Source organism: Sus scrofa, chromosome 2 (genome assembly GCF_000003025.6).
Source record: "Sus scrofa isolate TJ Tabasco breed Duroc chromosome 2, Sscrofa11.1, whole genome shotgun sequence".
In the NCBI taxonomy this organism is placed as follows: domain Eukaryota; kingdom Metazoa; phylum Chordata; class Mammalia; order Artiodactyla; family Suidae; genus Sus; species Sus scrofa.
The window spans coordinates 136457645-136476802 of record NC_010444.4 but is presented as its reverse complement, the minus strand read 5'-3'; the positions used below and the strand labels follow the sequence as shown (position 1 = coordinate 136476802).

The 19158-nt window shown below is 41.7% G+C and overlaps 1 protein-coding gene across 1 annotated transcript; it reads left to right on the top strand.

Moving 5' to 3' along the window:
- On the top strand, window positions 439-18031 carry SKP1 (S-phase kinase associated protein 1). The gene is made up of 6 exons (XM_021084761.1): window positions 439-894; window positions 3616-3712; window positions 10696-10769; window positions 13630-13773; window positions 16086-16226; window positions 17127-18031. Exons 2-6 carry the CDS (start codon window positions 3616-3618, stop codon window positions 17160-17162), a joined length of 492 nt encoding a protein of 163 aa, XP_020940420.1. The 5' UTR covers window positions 439-894; the 3' UTR covers window positions 17163-18031.

Genomic DNA, 19158 nt, shown 5'->3' with positions numbered 1-19158 from the left:
GTCTTTCTAGGGCCGCACCCAAGGCATACGGAGGTTCCCTGGCTAGGGGTCGAATCGGAGCTGTAGCCACCGGCCTACACCAGAGCCACAACGTGGGATCCGAGTCGCGACTGTGACCTACACCACAGCTCATGGCCACTCCAAATCCTTAACCCACTGAGCGAGGCCAGGGATCGAACCCGAAACCTCATGGTTTCTAGTCGGATTCGTTAACCACTGAGCCACGAGGGGAACTCCTGATATTTCTTCTTATGCATTATTGTGGAGAGTGAGCTAACTCATGTAGGGTTCAGGGGAGGACACTGAGGCCCTGAGCAAAATCTCACAGCGCTGGCTGCAAAGATCAGCGCCCTTTCTTTCTCAGAGTCCCAGTTTCCCCATCATGAAAAGGAGCTGCAGCCCCTCCCAAACACCACCCCTAACACAGACGCCTCTCCCTCCCCACTCCGCCCCTCTCTCCCCGCTACTCCCCGCGCTCTCCCTCCCGGCCCCTCGCTCCAGGTTTCTAGGCTTTTCGGGACTGGGGTCTTTAATTCGACTTAGGCCAGCTCCCGCCTGAAAGACCCTTGCAGGCCGTGGAGTATCTGAGCCAGTCCCCCGTTTCCGCTTTGAGGGGAGTGAGCGCCGCTTTCGAGGGAAGGGGTGAGACTCAAGGCCCGCCGCGCCTCGCCCCGCCGGTCTGCGCCTGCCGTCAGGCGATCTCGGCGGCCAGCCCTGCCGTCTCTGTGACGTCACGGGCCCCGGGGTCCTCGGCGCCTGCGCCCGCTGCTATAAAGGCGACGCCGCGCCACTCGGTTGAAGTCGCCTTGTGCGTCGCTTTTCTGTCTCTCCGGTTGCGGACACCGCCCTTCTCTCGTCAGCCTCCGGCCCGCCATCTCCTTGAGCCCAAACACCGTGAGTACCCGCCGCCTGAGCTGAAAGGGGGCGGTGGCGCCGCAGATTGCGAGCCGCGGGCCGCCCCGCTGCGGCTTTGGCCTTGCTCGAAACGGCAGGCACCTGGGCCTGGCCTTCCCTCAGGCCCGGTGAAAGCCGTCGTCGACCCCATTCTCCCGGAGGTGCCATTCACCTCCCACACCGCCCCTCGACTTGCCGAGGCCTCTTTTAGCCGCTAGTCTTCACCGCGCCCAGGCGGGCGGGAGGGAGAAGGTGTGAGCGGAACCGGGATTGGGCCTTCTCTGCGCGGGGCGACCCTCAGCCGTCGCGGAGCAAGGCTGCAGGCCCAGGCTGCGGCCGGGGCCTCCCTCGGCGGTTGAGCCCATCGGCCCCGGGAAGCCAGGGCGAGGGTGGTGGCGGGGCTTTTAATGGACTTCTCTGGGTCGTCGTGAGCATGGGCGTTTGTCCGTTTGTTGTTCGGGTGTCCCAGAGGAAGCGTGGTAGGGTCGTCCCGCAGCTGGATTCTTGGCTCTCAGTCTTTCTCGCCCCTGTGTCTGGCGTCACTCGTCCTGGTTAACTGCGCCGGAGCCGAATTTCGGCAGAGAGCTGCCTGCTCCTTCGGAATATTTGTCGCCCATTATTTTGCCACAGCCCGCGGTTGTTGAAGCAATTGTTGGAGTAGCAGGTGCCATCGCCACAGTGGTTTGGCTTTTAGGTGCACCAACTCCGTAAACTTACTAAGAGGTTTTCGAAGGGATAGGATGTTCACCTGCTTTGGTTTGCTTTTTAATGGAGACTAAAGGTTGGAGTTTGGGCTCATGAATGTTTTCATGAGAGCGTCACAGCAGAATGTTTGTGTGTCATAGAGCAACGCAGATTTCACTTTGCCCTATAAGAAGAAGTGTCAGAACTTCGGGTCACTTAAACAGGTTTTTTTTCTTTTATGATGTTTGATAGACCCCTCCTCCTGGAGGGTGATTTAACTCAAAAGTGCCGGCGCATACGGAATTGAAGGAATGGTCTGGAGAACATACCACATCAAAGTTTCATGGATAATTATAGAAAAGTTTTGCTCTGATTTCCAGCTGTATAACGCTAAAAAAAATTTTTTTTTGAGTATTAAGTTTAGCTTACAAAGTGCATCGAATTACAGATTAACCGATTGTTTCCCTGCTATTTATTTAGTAAGATCTCAGTTAAGAGTAACCTAATACACGAATTTGACTGTGACTAAGCAGATATGGCTGTTTATCAAAAGTTATTTGAAATATGAAATGTTCGTCTTGCTTAAAAGTAATTTTATCAACTGCATTTCCAGACTTGTGATTTTATAACGTTCACTCCAGTGTTGTGGAACAGTCATAGAGCATAGAATGTTTTGTAATTTAAAATTGAGCTCATGTTAAAGTATTTCTTTAGGGGGATATCTTTTGCTTTTGCCTTGTCGCAAGGAAGGTCCTCTGCTCTGGGCGTTTCTTCATGGAGCAGGACAACTGCATTATTGGCAGGCACTGAGTAATATGGAGAAGCAGACATTTGTGAACTGAAAAGTGAAATCTGATTCTCTGCAACCATGGATGAGTGTGAGCTGGATATTTCAATGGCTGGTTTTAAAACAGCTTTACCTTTTTGCTTCCTTGCCCTAACACCTTTGTCTCTTTGGGGAATGGAGACAGTTGTGTGGGAAAAGCTGAATATTGTAACCGATTTAACGGGTCCTAAGTGTTGGGGCCTAAAATAGGTGCAGTCAGTGTTTTGAATGCCAAATTCTGTATTTTTAAGTTAGAGTGATATCAGAGTATTATTACGAACATCTCAGATGCACGGGCCTTTTAAAAACCTGTTACAGAAACTTAAAGAGATCTTGAGTTTTTACAGTCAGGTGTTGCTGCCGCCCACCCCCCATGCCTCTCCCCCAAGAATCTGAAGACGGTAAGAAATTGCTGGCTTAGAAGCTTAGAACTTTTAATTCTAAAGAGGTTTTGTTTTGTTTTTGCCAAAACTCAAGTCCTTTGAAGTTAAATGCTTAATTAACTTTTATGTAAGAAGTGTCTTTTTCCTAATGACTCATAATCAGTGTGAGTTAATAAATTCATTTTGGCGGCAAGTAAAAGGCTGTTATTACTATGAGGATTTTGGCATTCGATCTCAAACTTGGGACGCCTAGACAGTCAGTAAAGAAAGATAAACAGGACTCTGAAACTATAGGTTTAGGGCATTAGGTCAACATCTGCTTATCCTTAGATATTTCATTCTCTTCTCTATGGCCTTGCTTTCATCCAAACATAAGTAAGTATATTCTAATCTACTCTTTAGATCTGAACTCACTTTTTACTGATAAGTTTCACTGTGGGAAAATTAATATCTTATTTGGTAGCTTTGTTTATTTTGGACTGACCTCCCTCAGGTGAAAGGAGAAAGGCAGGCAAAGAGTAAAAAAGCATTTTAGATATATTTTGCATTAGAAATATAAGTGTGAGTTTTAAAATTTATACCAGTAATGAGTGCAGAAGGGTAGGCCTTAAAAGTTTCTGTTCCTAGGAGTTATATATACTTTTGAAAAAATTTTATAGAAATACTTGTATAAAATTGCCTTATAATCATTTACAGTGTTTTATACTATACTACAGGTCGTTAAGATTTTGTAGTTAATAAGTTAGAAGGCTTAGACATTTAATGGTGAAATGCAGTGTAGAAGTAATATCTCTTAAATTTCAAATTCAATATAATACCTTTTTTTAGATGCCTTCAATTAAGTTGCAGAGTTCCGATGGCGAGATATTTGAAGTTGATGTTGAAATTGCCAAACAGTCTGTGACTATCAAGACCATGTTGGAAGGTAAGTTAATTAGAAAACCTGGGTCACGGTAAAGGGAAGAAATATGTAGCTTAAGATAACCTGTGAACATCGAATCTATAGACATAAAAATCCATCATAAAATGCTGAAGAGTATGAAGGGTAAAATTTGTGTCTTTTTTTCTTCCAAAGTTTAACTGCATTTTTCTGATACAAGTCTTTTTTTTTTTTCTACATTGTCTGAATTTCTTTTATTAAGTAGGTAACACCGTAAGCTAACATTGAAATGGTTTTCAAGCCTCAGATAGTGGCTCATTTCTCTTTCAAGTAGGTTTGGATTCACAATTTCTAATGACACAAACTAAAGCCTTTGGAAAAGAGATACCTTACATATGATAGCTAAGTAGAGCAGCACTTTGTTTAAGCAGAGGGAGTAAGCTGAGTAGATTGTAAACTGAGTAGATGTCTTTTTTCCCTTTTGGCTATTCTTTTGAAACTGCTGCAAAACATATATGCAGTACATCAAAGAATTAAGGCAAGAAAATAGGTCCTGAAACATTTTAAACTTTTACTAGTTAACATAGATTTCCTAGAATTATTGTAGGCTGGTAAACATTGATGGTATATAGAGACACACAAATCACTTTCTAGAATTGGAGGAAAAAAACTTAATAGTTATTGGGGGAGTTTCCCTCATGGCTCAGCGGAAATGAATCTGACTAGTATCCACAAAGATGCGGGTTTGATCCCTGGCCTTGCTCAGTGGGTTAAGGATCTCATATTGCTGTGGCTGTGGTGTAGGCCAGCAGCTGTAGCTCTGATTTGACCCCTGGCTTGGGCACCTCCAAATGCTGTGGGTCTAAAAAAACTCAAAAAAAAAAAGTTCTTCGGTACTGTTGTCTCCATATCTGCATAGGATTGGTTCCGGGATACAAAATCCGTGGGTATTCAAATCCCTGATCCCAAATACTACATCCCAAATGCCATATTTGCAAATAATCTCCATAATCCTCCCTTATACTTGAATTTATCTCTGGATTACTTATACCTCATAAGACTCTAAATGCTGGAGTTCCCGTCGTGGCTCAGTGGTTAACAATCCGACTAGGAACCATGAGGTTGCGAATTCGGTCCCTTCCCTCGCTCAGTGGGTTAACGGTCCGGCGTTGCCGTGAACTGTGGTGTAGGTTGCAGACGCGACTCGGATCCCGTGTTGCTGTGGCTCTGGCGTAGGCCAGCAGCTACAGCTCTAATTGGACCCCTAGCCTGGGAACCTCCATATGCCGCGGGAGTGGCCCAAGAAATGGCAAAAAGACAGAAAAAAAAAAGATTGTAAATGCTATGTAAATAGTTGCCTGTGTGTGTGGAAAATTCAGGTTTTGCTTTTTCTAACTTTCTGTAATTTTTTAAGTTTTTTTTTTCTTGCTTTTTAGGGCTGCACCCGCCGGCATAAGGAGGTTTCCAGGCTAGGGGTCCAATAGGAGCTGTAGCTGCTGGCCTACACCACAGCCACAGCCACGCCAGAACAGAGCTGCATCTGTGACCTACACCACAGCTCATGGCAACGACGGATTCTCCCACTGATCGAGGCCAGGGATCGAACCCGCAACCTCATGGTTCCTAGTCAGATTTGTTTCCACTGCAACATGAGAACTCCAAATTTAAGTTTTTTTAAAAAATTATTTATTTTGGATGATCTGTGACATGTGGAAGTTCCTGGGCCAGGGATCGAATCTAAGTCACAGCTGCAGCAACGCTATATCCTTAACCCACTGTCTCAGTGGGAACTCCTAATTTTTATTTAATACTTTCTATCCATGGTTATTTGAATCTGAGAATGCAGGACCTGCAGATACAGAGGGCTGAATGTACTCAAATATCAAAAGGTTTTGTGTATCTACAGCTTATAAAAATAAAGTGCAGAGTTACATTCAAAGCATTAGATATATGTTGGTGAAAAGAAGAAAAGCGAGAAATGGTCTTTGCCCTTGAAGGATTTATAAAGTAGGAAAGGAGGCAGACGTCAAACATGGCAAACTGTCACATGGTATGATTCACATGCATTAATACAGGTTGTACTGGGTGGTGCTCTGGGAACATCTTGGTGGATGTTATTCTTTATACTGGTGAGGTGATAGAGATGTTTTGGGGAGCATTCTGAGCTAAAGTAGACAGGATGTGTTTTTAAAAAACATTTTAGTTGGGGTTGAGATGGTTATGCTGCAGTTGATAGAGCTGAAGAATGAGTTCGAGAGGAATAGAAAGAAAATGACTTTGAGCTTGAACATGTTTGAGTGTCCCTTAAAGATCTTTGTAATAAGCTAGTGAATCTTGGACCCTGAGTCGTAGACTGCTTGAGATAGACTTACTTGGTGTGGAGGGTTCTGGGCATATGTGTGTGTATCTGTGGAGTAAATAGGGTCACATTGGGGCAGAATGAGGTGTTAATAAAAGAGTGTAGAAGTAAGAAATAAAGGATTGGTAGAGTAGGATTTGCGGAAGCCAAGGGAAAAGGGAGGTGTTTTGAAGTGACCAGAATGATTATCAGATTCATATACTACAGACTGATTACGTAGGATTCAGGGATAAGTTAGCAGATTTCTAACAGCAAATATTAGGTGTGGTAGAGGCAGAAGCTTAATTGCGCAAGGTTTGTCTTCTGTCTTCTTCTTTTTTTTTTTTTTTTTGTCTTTTTGCTATTTCTTTGGGCCGCTCCAGCGGCATATGGAGGTTCCCAGGCTAGGGCTCGAATCGGAGCTGTAGCCACTAGCCTACGCCAGAGCCACAGCAACTCGGGATCCGAGCCGCGTCTGCAGCCTACACCACAGCTCACGGCAACGCCGGATCCTTAACCCACTGAGCAAGGGCAGGGACCGAACCCGCAACCTCATGGTTCCTAGTCGGATTCGTTAACCACTGCACCACAACGGGAACTCCTGTCTTCTGTCTTCTAATGGAAAATAAAAGCAGAACATATAATTCTTTTTAGTTTTCTTTCTTTTTTTCTTTTCTTTTTTTTTGTGTGTGTGCTTTTTAGGGCCACACCTGCTGCATATGGAGGTTTCCAGGCTAGGGGTCAAATCGGAGCTACAGCTGCCAGCCTATGCCACAGCAACAGAGGATCCCAGCTGAGTCTGCCACCTACACCACAGCAAACGGCAATGCCAGAGCCTTAACCCACTGATCGAGGCCTGGGATTGACGTCATGGTTCCTAGTGTCGTGTTCGTTTCTGCTGGGCCACAGTGGGAACTCCTTTTCTTTTGTTTTTATTTTATTTTTCCTGTTTTCTAGTGAAAAAAGCTGAACATAAAATTCTTTTTTGATAATTGACATCAGTCATGTGGCACTTAGAGTCCTGTACCCTGGTAACTTAAATACATAGATTACTTCTATTAAGTTGTAAACCCCTTGGTACATCCCACAGTCACTGTTCATCAAATGCCTGTTGAATGAAGAACTGTGGTATGGTCACTAATAAAAGAGTTGAAAGCTATCCAAGTATCCCTAAAGGTAGGTGAGTAAGGCTTTAGAAGATGTATAAACTGATACCAAAATTGCTGCCTGAATACTTGCTTTGGCAATGAAAGTATTGTTTATTTCCTCTTAGTTGGTGCCTGGCACACTAATCTGTCCTGTGCTGCTTCAAAGAAGCATTTACTGATGTAAGAGCATAGGGCTCCTTGAAGGTTTTCCAATGCCAGCTTTGATCACTGAAGCAAGTAGACTGATAGTAGTTAAATGATTGTTTCCTTCCATACCTTTTGGGCATCAGAGGTGAATTCTAGCGTCTTGAGGACTGGAGTGTGTTGAAATAAAATCTGCTAATCACAGGACAGTCAGAAGTGAAAATCTTAGTATGTGTACACATGGATTGACTGATTTCTTCAGTTCTAGGGTATGCTATCAGGATACAGGTGTCTTTCAAAAGTCCTTGAAATTAAATCACTTAAAGGAATGACTGTTGTAGATTCAGTCTAAAAGCAAAAAACATTACAGATCCTTTGTTTAAAGCTAGACAAGTGATCCTTTACAACTATAAAAGGCCCTTATTTGAATTTTTAACTTAAGCCTTCTTCAGATAACGTTTGGATCTAAACAAGCTGGTCTCCTGTATTAAGTTTCCTCTAATGTCTTCACTCCCCAAGCATGAGTATTGTACATGCAAGTTGTACAACTTCTTTCTCTCCCCTCTGATTGAAAATATTTCGTCCTAGTTCAAGAAAAGCATGTGACTTGATCCAGATTGAAATATTGTCATTTTACAGTTTTAATCTTGGCTGTATTGGGATCAGGGAATGGCATTGGTAGGGAGAAGGAGAGGGGAAATAAGTGAATCCACCCATACAGGAAAATAGGATCCTTTTTTGAATCTACTTTCATCTTTACCTGCCATGCCACTGGAGCAGCTTGTTAAATAAGCTCATTGATCTCTATGATGTCAGGTGCCTTGTTTGTTTCATTTCTCATCTAGATGTAATTGATAGCCTTTAACAGTTGATCATCCCTTCCATTTTTGGCTTCCAGGGCCCTTATTACCTTACTCAGAACCTTTGTTTCCCCAACTTTAAAGCCTTCAGTTCTCCAGGGTTTGCTTGATGGTTGTGCTTCTTCACCATATCAATCAATAATACTCATTTTCTTGGTTGCCTCAGCCAGTCTCATGGTACTGTAAACCATTTATACATCAGTTCTCAAACTTAACTACGGTTTTGATCTCTTCTTTTGATTTTTAGACTTGGAGTATTTAACTTCTTGGTCTGCCATTGAATATCTAAAAGATATCTCAGACTTATGAAACCAGAGTTCTTCATTCCCTGCCCTCCAGAATGTGTTCTCTGACAACCTTACCCATATCAATTAATGGCACCTCCAATGGCAGCTCCATCCACCTGGTCCTCATGTTACAAACCTTAGCATTCCCTGTTTCCTTTCACATTTTCCTTTCCATGTATTGGCAAATCCTATTGCCTCTAACTTCAAAATGGATAAAGAATTGGAGTTCCCATTGTGGCTCAGCAGTAATGAACCCGACTAGTATCCATGAGGATGGGGATTCAGTGCTTGGGTCAAGGATCCGGCATTGCCTGAGCTGTGGTGTAGGCCAGCAGCTACAGCTCAGATTCGACTCCTAGCCTGGGAACTTCCATATGCCACAGGTGCGGCACTAAAAAGACATAAATAAGAATTGGTCTGTTTCTTCTTACATAGTTGTAAACCTTGTACAAGCCACTTTTACTTGCCAGGATTATTGCCAGCCCAGTAATTGGTTTCTCTCTTTCCCCTCCTGCTGTCTTTCCTTCTCTTCCCAATACAGTAGCCATATTGCAGAAGGCCCTATTAGGGCCCCCTGTCATCTACTCTTTTCAGCATGGCAAACTCTGCTCTTGTAACAGTAGATTCCTTAGTGTTTTAGGACATGCCAGATAGTCCCATCAGAAGGCCTTTGTGTTTGCCATTTCCCCTGCTTACGGCTTCTCTCCTTTACAGTTTTCCAAAAATGTCATCTTCTCTGTGATGCATACTGAGCAACTCTAAAACTGCAACAACTCCTCCCATCCTCCTCTATTCATTGCTGAGTCTTCACTATCTGTGACAACACCTGGTATATTTTAGGGACTCATAACTTATGTTTTGACCTCTAATCTTGGCACTTCTATTACATAAGTTTCTTTAGCATCTCTATTTTAGTCCTTTAGAAACTGAAGGACAGACTCATTTGGTTTGAAAAATATTACTTAGAATCTTTGAGTAACATGGATTTTAAGTTTTTTCTTTGGAGGTCAGCAGCCACATCGATAAAATAAAAGACCTTTTTTATCAGAGGAATCTATATATTCAAAGTTACAGGTAATATATACGTGATGATGGATAACACTAAAGGGTACGTGCTGAAACTTAAGCACGTTCTCATTAACCCATGTTCTCATTAACGTCCCTGGATGTAACATTAACAATTCCTTATATATTCTTTTGGAGAGATTTTAAATATAAATATATAAGTGTATTCCCATTTCAATTTAGGTAACATTTATTTTTTATACATGGCTTTTAAAAACTTTAATCTTGAAATCATACCAGTATGTATGGAATTGCCTGCCTTGATTTTGTCAGTAGCTGCATGATCTGTTGTGTTTGTGTATATACATCTTTGAGCTTCACATTTTAATAGATTGAGATGATGTTTCGTTTGTAATACTTTATGTTGCTTTTTCTAAATGCAGTTCAACTAGAGTTTGGTACAAAGAATAGTGTTAAGGGTCTGGCTTTAATTTTCTTCCAGTTGGCTGCCCACTTATCTCAATCCTACCTTTTTATTTTTAAATTGTTTTTTGCTGCATCTGTGGCATGCGGAAGCTCCCTAGCCAGGGATTGAACCCGTGGCAAAGCAGTGACCAAGCCACAGCAGTGAGAACCTGGCTATTTTACATGCTAGGCCACCAGAGAACTCCTCAGTCCTACTTCTTCTTCTTCTTCTTCTTTTTTTTTTTTTTTGTCTTTCTGCCATTTCTTGGGCCGCTCCCGTGGCATGTGGAGGTTCCCAGGCTAGGGGTCAAATCGGAGCCGTAGCCACTGGCCTGTACCACAGCCACAACAATGTGAGATCTGAGCCAAGTTTGCGACCTACACCACAGCTCATGGCAACGCCGGATGCTTAACCCACTGAGCAAGGCCAGGGATCGAACCCGCCACCTCATGGTTCCTAGTCGGATTCATTAACCACTGAGCCACGATGGGAACTCCATTCCTACTTCTTAAGTCGCCTTTCTTCCTAATTAAGAACTGCCTTTTTATAATATTCCTGCATTTCTCTACTCATACAACTTTATATAGTTTTGGGTAGTTCTTGGAGCTGTTGCTAGGAACTGTCTATTTTAAGTGCTTTTGAAAGAACTATTTTTAGTAATGCCCTTTTATAGTCTTTGAGATAGCATGTCTTGCAAGTTACTTGTTTGAGACAGCCTGGTTGGTGTAAATGTTATAATGGAGTTAGAATATAATAGAGACTCTCTTCTGGTTTTCTTAGATTTGGGAATGGATGATGAAGGAGATGATGATCCAGTCCCTTTACCAAATGTTAATGCAGCAATATTAAAAAAGGTAAGGTAGCAAACTCTACACATACATATGTATGCATCCATTTAGCAGTATCTCCGTCATCTTTCTATATCGACACATAGATCATGACTAGCATCCATGAGGACGCCGGTTTGATCCCTGTCCTTGCTCAGTGAGCCAAGGATCTGGCATTGCCGTGCGCTATGGTGTAGGTCACTGACACAGCTCGGATCTAGCATTGCTGTGGCTGTGGCATAGGCTAGTGGCTACAGCTCTGATTCGACCCCTAGCATGGGAACCTCCATATGCTGCTGGTGTGGTCCTAAAAATTAAAAAAAAAACAACAGCCAAACAATTATATAAGATTATGACTAAGATATTTGTTTTAGTTGATTTAACCAGGCTCTGAAGATTTAAATTGTGTAGTCTTTTTCATTAACACATTTTAAATATTGAATTGCTTATCTACTGAATGGGTATACCTCAGCGAGTTAGAGAACACGACCATGTGTTTCCCCCGTCACTTATTGATCAACACTTTTTCCAAGCATAAACAACAGGCCACTCTGTTGAATAGGATTTTAGTGTTTCAGGGCATATGGCTCCATAACAGAGACAGCTGTTGGACTGCTTGCTCTTCTGAAGAAAGCCGGCAGTTTGCACACTGGGGGGAGAACTGGCTAGGCTTGGAGATGGAAGTGGTCAGTTCCAGGTGGGGCCTTCCTCAGGGATTTTGAGAGGTCCTTAACCATACATATTTACATTTTATGCTTTCTCTTGACCCTGGAATGAGATGCAGCTGCGCTGCATGTGTTTCCGTAGTTTTACTACACTTGGCTATTACCAGTCTTTTAAATATGCCTAGTCGAGTTCTGCTGTCAGGCAGCAGAAAGTAATCCGACTGATATCCATGAGTATGTGGGTTCAATCCTAGTGGGTCAGGGATCCCGTATTTGCCGTGAGCTCTGGTGTAGGTCTCAGGCGTGGCTTGGATCCTGCGTTGCTGTGGCGTAGGCCAGCAGCTGTAGCTCCAATTGGTCCCCTGGCCTACGAACTTCCATATGCCACAGGTGTGGCCCTAAAAAGCAAAAAAATAAATTTATATATGTATGTATGTATGTATGTATTGTGCCTAGTCTGGGTAAAAAAACCCTTATATCCACTGTTCTGTATTCTGTGTCTATGAATTTGACTATATTGGGTACCTTATAAAAATGGGATCATAGAACATTTAATCCTTGTGTGTCTGACTTATTTCACTTAGGATAATGTTTTCAAAATGCACCCATTTCATAGTCTAGTAGGCTTGTTATAGGAGTTCTTTATATAGTTTTTATCAATTTGCTTGTCTTTTGTCAATTCTTAGTATTTTTTGGTTCAGAAGCTTTGTATTTTATCTAAGTAAATCTCCTTTCTGACTTCTGGGCATTGTCTTTGCAAACTAACATTCTATTTTATGCCAATACAAAATGCTTCTAAAAGGGCTTTTTCTTGCATTCATTCAAATGTCAGGCCTCTCTTAGGTGCTGGAGGTATAGCAGTGAACTAAACAGACAAAATTGCTGTCCTTAGGGAGTCTGCATTCTGAAGGTGTGGGGGAAGTGTACAACATAAGCAGTATGTCACATGGAAAAGCTTTGGAGTAAAGTGGTATGGTAGGGAGCAGTTGGCTGTTTTTAAAACAAAGATGGTCAGGAAATGCCTTAAGGTGAGAAGATGATCTTTGAACAAAGACATGACTCTATGGGGGAAGAAAGTTCTGGGCATTGGGAGCATGGGCTTTAATTAAAGCCCTTTATGCTTGGCTTTTTCTTCTGGAAATAGTTATTTCTCTTTTTTTGTATCCTGGTGGTATACAATCTATATGTAATTTATCTATAAATATAGAATTTATATGTAATTTATAATTTCTCAGCTCTCCCATTGTCTCTCAGCATTGTTTATTCCCCCGACATTATAAACTAAAAAAATTTTTAATCATACAGAAAAGTTAGATTATACAGCAAACACCCATTCTCATTCAGCTTACTTGGTATTCCTAGATTACTTTTCAAAGGGATTATACTAATTTACACTCTACAGTAGAAGCATTCATGTTATCCTCACACTATTGTCAGTGATTAGTATCAACGTCATGATTTTTTGTTTGTTTTGTTTTGTTTTTTGTCTTTTTATGGCTGCACCTGCGGCATATGGAGGTTCCCAGGCTAGGGGTTCAGTTGGAGCTACAGCTGCTGGGATACACCGGAGCCACAGCAACTCGGGATCCAAGCCACATCTGCGACCTATACCACAGCTCATGGCAACGCTGGATCCTTAACCCACTGAGAGAGGCCAGGTATCGAACCTGCAAATTTCATGGTTCCTAGTCAGATTCGTTTCCTCTGCGCCACGATGAGAACTCCAGCGTCTTGATTTTTATATATCTTTTTGGGGGGCATGATCTAAAGTAGTTTCTGACTGTAGTGTTAATTTTGCATTTAATAAAGCTGAGAATTTCCTCCTCTTTGACTATTCAGACATTTTATAAACTGCCTTTTCATATCTTTAGTCTATTGTAGAGATTTTTTTGAGATTTTATATTTTATGGTGTGGTCATTTGCTGGCTTGTACATGTTTATTTCTAATTTAATGTTTTTTGGGTTTTTTTTTTTTTTTTTTTTTTTTTTTTGCAGAGTAGCTTTTTCATATGGTCATGTATAGTAATCTGACTGCATGGTTCACTGTTACCTAAGATATTCTGTCCTCAAGGGTTGTGCTTTTAAAAAGCTTGGCTACTAACTTGATTATCCAGTTCGACTATAGCTAGTTCTTAGCCCAGTGTATGAATAACCTTGCCCCAGTCCTGGAATGAGTACCTTGTCACAAAATGCCACAGAGGAATGAACTTTTGTTGTAACAGGTCATTCAGTGGTGCACCCACCATAAGGATGATCCTCCTCCTCCTGAGGATGATGAGAACAAGGAAAAGCGAACAGATGATATCCCTGTTTGGGATCAAGAATTCCTGAAAGTCGACCAAGGAACACTTTTCGAGCTAATCCTGGTATGTTTTTTTTTTTTTTTTTTTTTTTTTTTTGTCTTTTGTTGTTGTTGTTGCTGTTGTTGCTATTTCTTGGGCCGCTCCCGCGGCATATGGAGGTTCCCAGGCTAGGGGTCTAATCAGAGCTGTAGCCACTGGCCTATGCCAGAGCCACAGCAACGCGGGATCCGAGCCGCGTCTGCGACCTACACCACAGCTCACGGCAACGCCGGATCGTTAACCCACTGAGCAAGGGCAGGGACCGAACCCGCAACCTCATGGTTCCTAGTCGGATTCGTTAACCACTGCGCCACGATGGGAACTCCCTGGTATGTTTTTAATGCATTGTATAAGACATCTCTAATGCACAGCCTTCAGCACCTCTTTTGAGTTAAAATTGTTAAATTCATTGATACTGAATTTTAATTCTAAATTCAAATGCAGTGCTATATTTAAGTCCATGTATCAGTAACCACATTAAATGTAAATGGTCTAAACACCACAATTAAAGGGTAGAGGTTGTCACATTGGATAAAAAAGCAAGACAGCTGTTCTCTCTACAAAAAACTCACTTTAAATATATAAAGTCACAATTAGGTTTAAAAGGTGGAAAGAGATATTTTGCTAACAACAATCAAAAGAAAGCTGGAGTGACTATATATATTTGGGTATATTTCTGAGCAAAGAATATTACCAGGATTAAAGAGGGTTGTTGCATAATGATAAAGGGATCAGTTTGTTATTAAGAGGACATAGGAATCCTAAATGTTTATTTACCTAAAAGCAGAACTTCCAGAAAGTGAGACAAAAACTAACAGACTTCTAAAGAATAAGTAGGCAAATCTGCAGCCATGGTTAGATATTATAATACGTCTCCCTAATAATCAAGTAAACAGAGAATCAGTAAGGATATAGAGGGCTTAAATAACAACCAACTTGTCCTGATATTTTTATAACATTATATCTAATGACAGCAGAGTACATATTCTTTTCAAGTGTATCTTTCCATGTTGTGGACCTTAAAACAAGTCTCAAATTTGAAAGGATTTAGGTCACACAAAATGTGTTTTTTTTCTAATCACAATGGGATTAAGTTAGAAATCAGTAACAGCCATCTGGAAAATCTGCAAATATCTGAAAACTTAACACATTTCACAGTAACCCATGAATCGAAGAAATCAAAAGAAAAATTAATATTATGAACGTAATAGAAATGAAATACAATGTATGAAAATCTGTTAAATGCAGCTTAAGTAGCATTCAGAGGGAAATTGACAGTACTAAACACAAGTATTGGGAAAGGAGAAAAGTCTCAAATCAGTGATCTAAGCTTTTACGTTAAGAAACTTAGGAAATGGGGGAGTTCCCGTCGTGGCTCAATGGTTAACGAATCCGACTGGGAACCATGAGGTTGCGAGTTCGATCCCTGGCCATGCTCAGTGGGTTAAGGATCTTGCATTGCTGTGAGCTGTGGTGTAGGTCACAGAAGCGGCTTGGATCCCTTGTTGCTGTGGCTCTGGCGTAGGCCAGCAGCTACAGCTCTAATTTGACCCCTAGCCTGGGAACCTCCATATGCCGTGGGAGCAGCTCAAGAAATGGCAAAAAGACAAAAAAAGAAAAAAAAGAAACTAATGAAATGGAGTTTCTGTCGTGGCACAGTGGAAACAATCCAACCATGAGGTTGCAAGTTCTATCCCTGGCCTCGCTCGGTTAAGGATCCGGCGTTGCCGGGAGCTATGTGTAGGTCACAGATGCAGCTTGGATCTGGTGTGGCAGTGGCTGTGGTGTAGGCTGGCAGCTACAGCTTGGTTCCCTAGCCTGGGAACCTTTATATGCCGTGGGTGCAGCCCTAAAAAGACAAAACAACAACAGCAAAACACAACTAATGAAAGGTGAAATTCAACCCAGAGAGAGGAGGTATTAAAGATAACAGCAGAAATCAATAAAATAGAAAACAGTAGAGAAAATGAAAGAAAGTGAAAGCTGATTCTTTTGGAATTAATTAAGATGTGATTCTATAACAGCTTATATTGGAATTCCGTAAATATTTTTGTCAAGATTTGAGGTGTGTGCGTACATAAAACTGCCAGTAGTGGCCATTCTTTACCATTTGAGGTAGTGCAGTTTGCTGAAGGTAGCACAAGGATCAGTATTACAGAAGTATAACAAAGAAGGGGGCATGCAACAATCTTTCATGGAAGAATTTGTCATTTATTCATTTCTTAAAATTGACTACCGTTTTAAGCTGAATTAGATACGGATTCTTAGTCACTAACTTTGGATTTAATTTAAAACATCAAGTATACTTAAGTGAAAACAACAAAATTACTTTACAGGCAGCAAACTACTTAGACATCAAAGGTTTGCTTGATGTTACATGCAAGACTGTTGCTAACATGATCAAGGGGAAAACTCCTGAGGAAATACGCAAGACCTTCAATATCAAAAATGATTTCACTGAAGAAGAAGAAGCCCAGGTAGGTGGCTCACAGCTTATTCTTGATCAAATGCTTTTTTATGAAAGACTAAAACCCAAGCTAGGCAAAAGAAGTACTAATAGCAAGGAGTCTTGACCTTATTTGAGGGATAAAAGGTACCTTCTGTGTGCTAAATATTAATGATACTGTTTTTCATAAGTGTAAGAACAATTAGTATTCATCCAAAGGTGCTGTTTGATCATTTGTTCCTTAGCATTTACTAGTTTGGGCACCTAGAACCTTACATATAAGTCATCAATATTTGACTTGAGAAAAGCAGGCCCTATCTGTGGGTGATTGTGTGCCAGGATACCTCACAACGACTTAGTGAATGGGGAAGAAATGAATAAATCAGAATGGTTTTGTTGGCCCAGGTCAGCTGTAGTGACTAAAGCTGTAATTGTTCATTGCCTTTCCTTTTTTTTTTTTCTTTTTTTTTTTCCCTTGCGTTTTAGGGCCATACCTGTGGCACGTGGAGGTTTCCAGGCTAGGGGTCAAATCGTAACTACAGCTGCTGGCCTACACCACAGCTGAAGCAATGCTGGATCTGAGCCTCGTCTGGGACCTACACCACAGCTCACTGACAATGGCGGATTCTTAATCCACTGAACAAGGCCAGGGATCAAACCCCCAACCTCATTGTTCCTAGTTGGATTCGTTTCTGCTGTGCCGTGATGGGAACTCTGCCTTTCCTCTTTTTTTTTAGTGATTATTTGAGCAGGGCACAATAAAAAACTGGGGAGGGGAAAAAAAATGGTACTCTTAACCTAGTTTTTCCAGTTTTCCATCTATCTCTTTCTGACCCACCTCACAGGCTACTGATGAATCATGAGGCAGTAGACTTAGGAAAGACTACACGTGTTAAGGTACTTCCTTTCTATCTGTCTTTATTTCTTGTAGGTACGCAAAGAGAACCAGTGGTGTGAGGAGAAGTGAAATCTTGTGCCTGATGCTGAAACACTGTAAGGATATTTCCAAATACTAGTTGCACTGCTCTGTTTATAATTGTTAATATTCGAAAAACAGTCGACAAATGCAGCAGCAAATCAGTTGTGTTAGTGGAATATTGTTCTCATTGCATGTGTAGTTTCAGTACAGATTCCAAACCTATGGCTGAGTTTCTTCTAGTATGATCTAAAGTTTCTCTTTTCTTTGCTCTGAATAAAATTGAACTGTGGGTTCTCTATAGGAAGTGGCATATTGGGCTTTGCCTCTTTATGTAAAGCAATTTCTGCCTAGTTTATTGTCAGTTTACTTTAGTTTAGTGACTTGGAAAAGTTGGCATTGTAAATAAAGCATCTCAGAAAAATTTTTCTGAGATAGAATTAACAATGTATTATCTTTATTCATGAGTTGGAAGCTGGAAAAAGGCCACTTGAGGTAAATGTTCTGAGATGGGGTTATGGGGATGTCTTCCAGCTTCCTAGAGTCAAAGAGTACCACTGGTATTGATTAGCCTGTATGTAGCAGGGCTTCCTTAATTGGATCTGAGGACTTGTTTTTGCATTTTTAATCCTCTCCGCTTTCAATATGGTGGCTAGAAATTCAGTTACTACTCAGTTTGTGGTTTTGGGGGAAATCTAATTAGATCGTTTGTTAGCTTTTTCAATTAAAAAAGACATGTAACCCATGTGGTATGTCATCTTTTTATAATCAGTGATCCCATGTGGAGTAAACTATTTACACTACTTACCTGCATGTAAGAAATAATTTAACCTCTAACGTTAAAATGTGTGGCATATCCCAGAAAGCAACCGTCATGAATGAAAGATACTTTCAATAAAAAGTAAGTAACATAGTAGGTAGTAAATGGTTTGCTTTTTGTGTACTTAAATGTGTCTCTTCAATTTTTTTTTTTTTTTTTTGGCTTTTTAGGGCTGCACCTGCGGCATATGGAGGTTCCCAGGCCAGGGGTTGATTCGGAGCTATAGCTGCCGGCCTACACCACAGCCACAGCAACTCGGGATCCGAGCCGCGTCTGTGACCTACATCACAGCTCACAGCAACACTGGATCCCCAACCCACTGAGTGAGGCCAGGGATTGAACCTGCACCCTCATGGATGCTAGTCAGATTTGTTTCCGCTGAGCCACGATGGGAACTCCCTAAAAGAGTAAAATTTATGCATGATTGTTGAGTCGGAATAGACTTGCAGGCCGTTAATGTCCTCACAGGAGGCTGCTGACATAACAGTAAGGTTCTGATAGAAATTGTTGTCGATACGGTTCCGTGGAGTCACTACTTCAGTTCTTTAAGTGGTGGACTCAGGCATACTGTATGCTGCACTGCTCTGGTTTCCAGCCTCTCTCCTATAGTGGAATGAAGTTTTCCCTTTTTTGGCTTTGTGAAAGTTCCTGGGCCAGGGATGGGACCCATACCACAGTAGTGACCTGAGCTGCTGCAGTGACAGTGCTGGTCCTTAACCTCTGGGCCACCAGGAAACTTCTTCTTAACTGATTTTTTCTTTCTTCCTCAGGCTCCTTTTTTTCTTACTTTCCCAGTTAGAATCATCTGTGTTCACATGTAATCTTTTTTTTTTCTTTTTCTTTTTCTTTTTTTTTTTTTTTGTCTTTTGTCCTTTTAGGGCCACACTCGTGGCAGCATATGGAGATTCCCGGGCTAGGGGTCCAGTCGAGCTCACATGTAATCTTAATGTGTTCTCTTCATGGTTACTGTGAGTTGTGGCTCGGATTATTACTTGACAGTAGTTTGCCTTTAATTCACCTTTCACTAGTCCGAAACCTACCTTTTTAATGCAGTTCCATGTACTGCCTTCACATGAATGCCCGCTTATTGTCTGTTACAGCCTGAGTGGGGGTAGTCTACAAGGTAAAAGTGGCTTTTACATTTTTAAAGGGTTGTTAAAAATCTCACACACACACACACACACACACACACACACACACACACCCCGATTTGACCAAAAAGCCAAA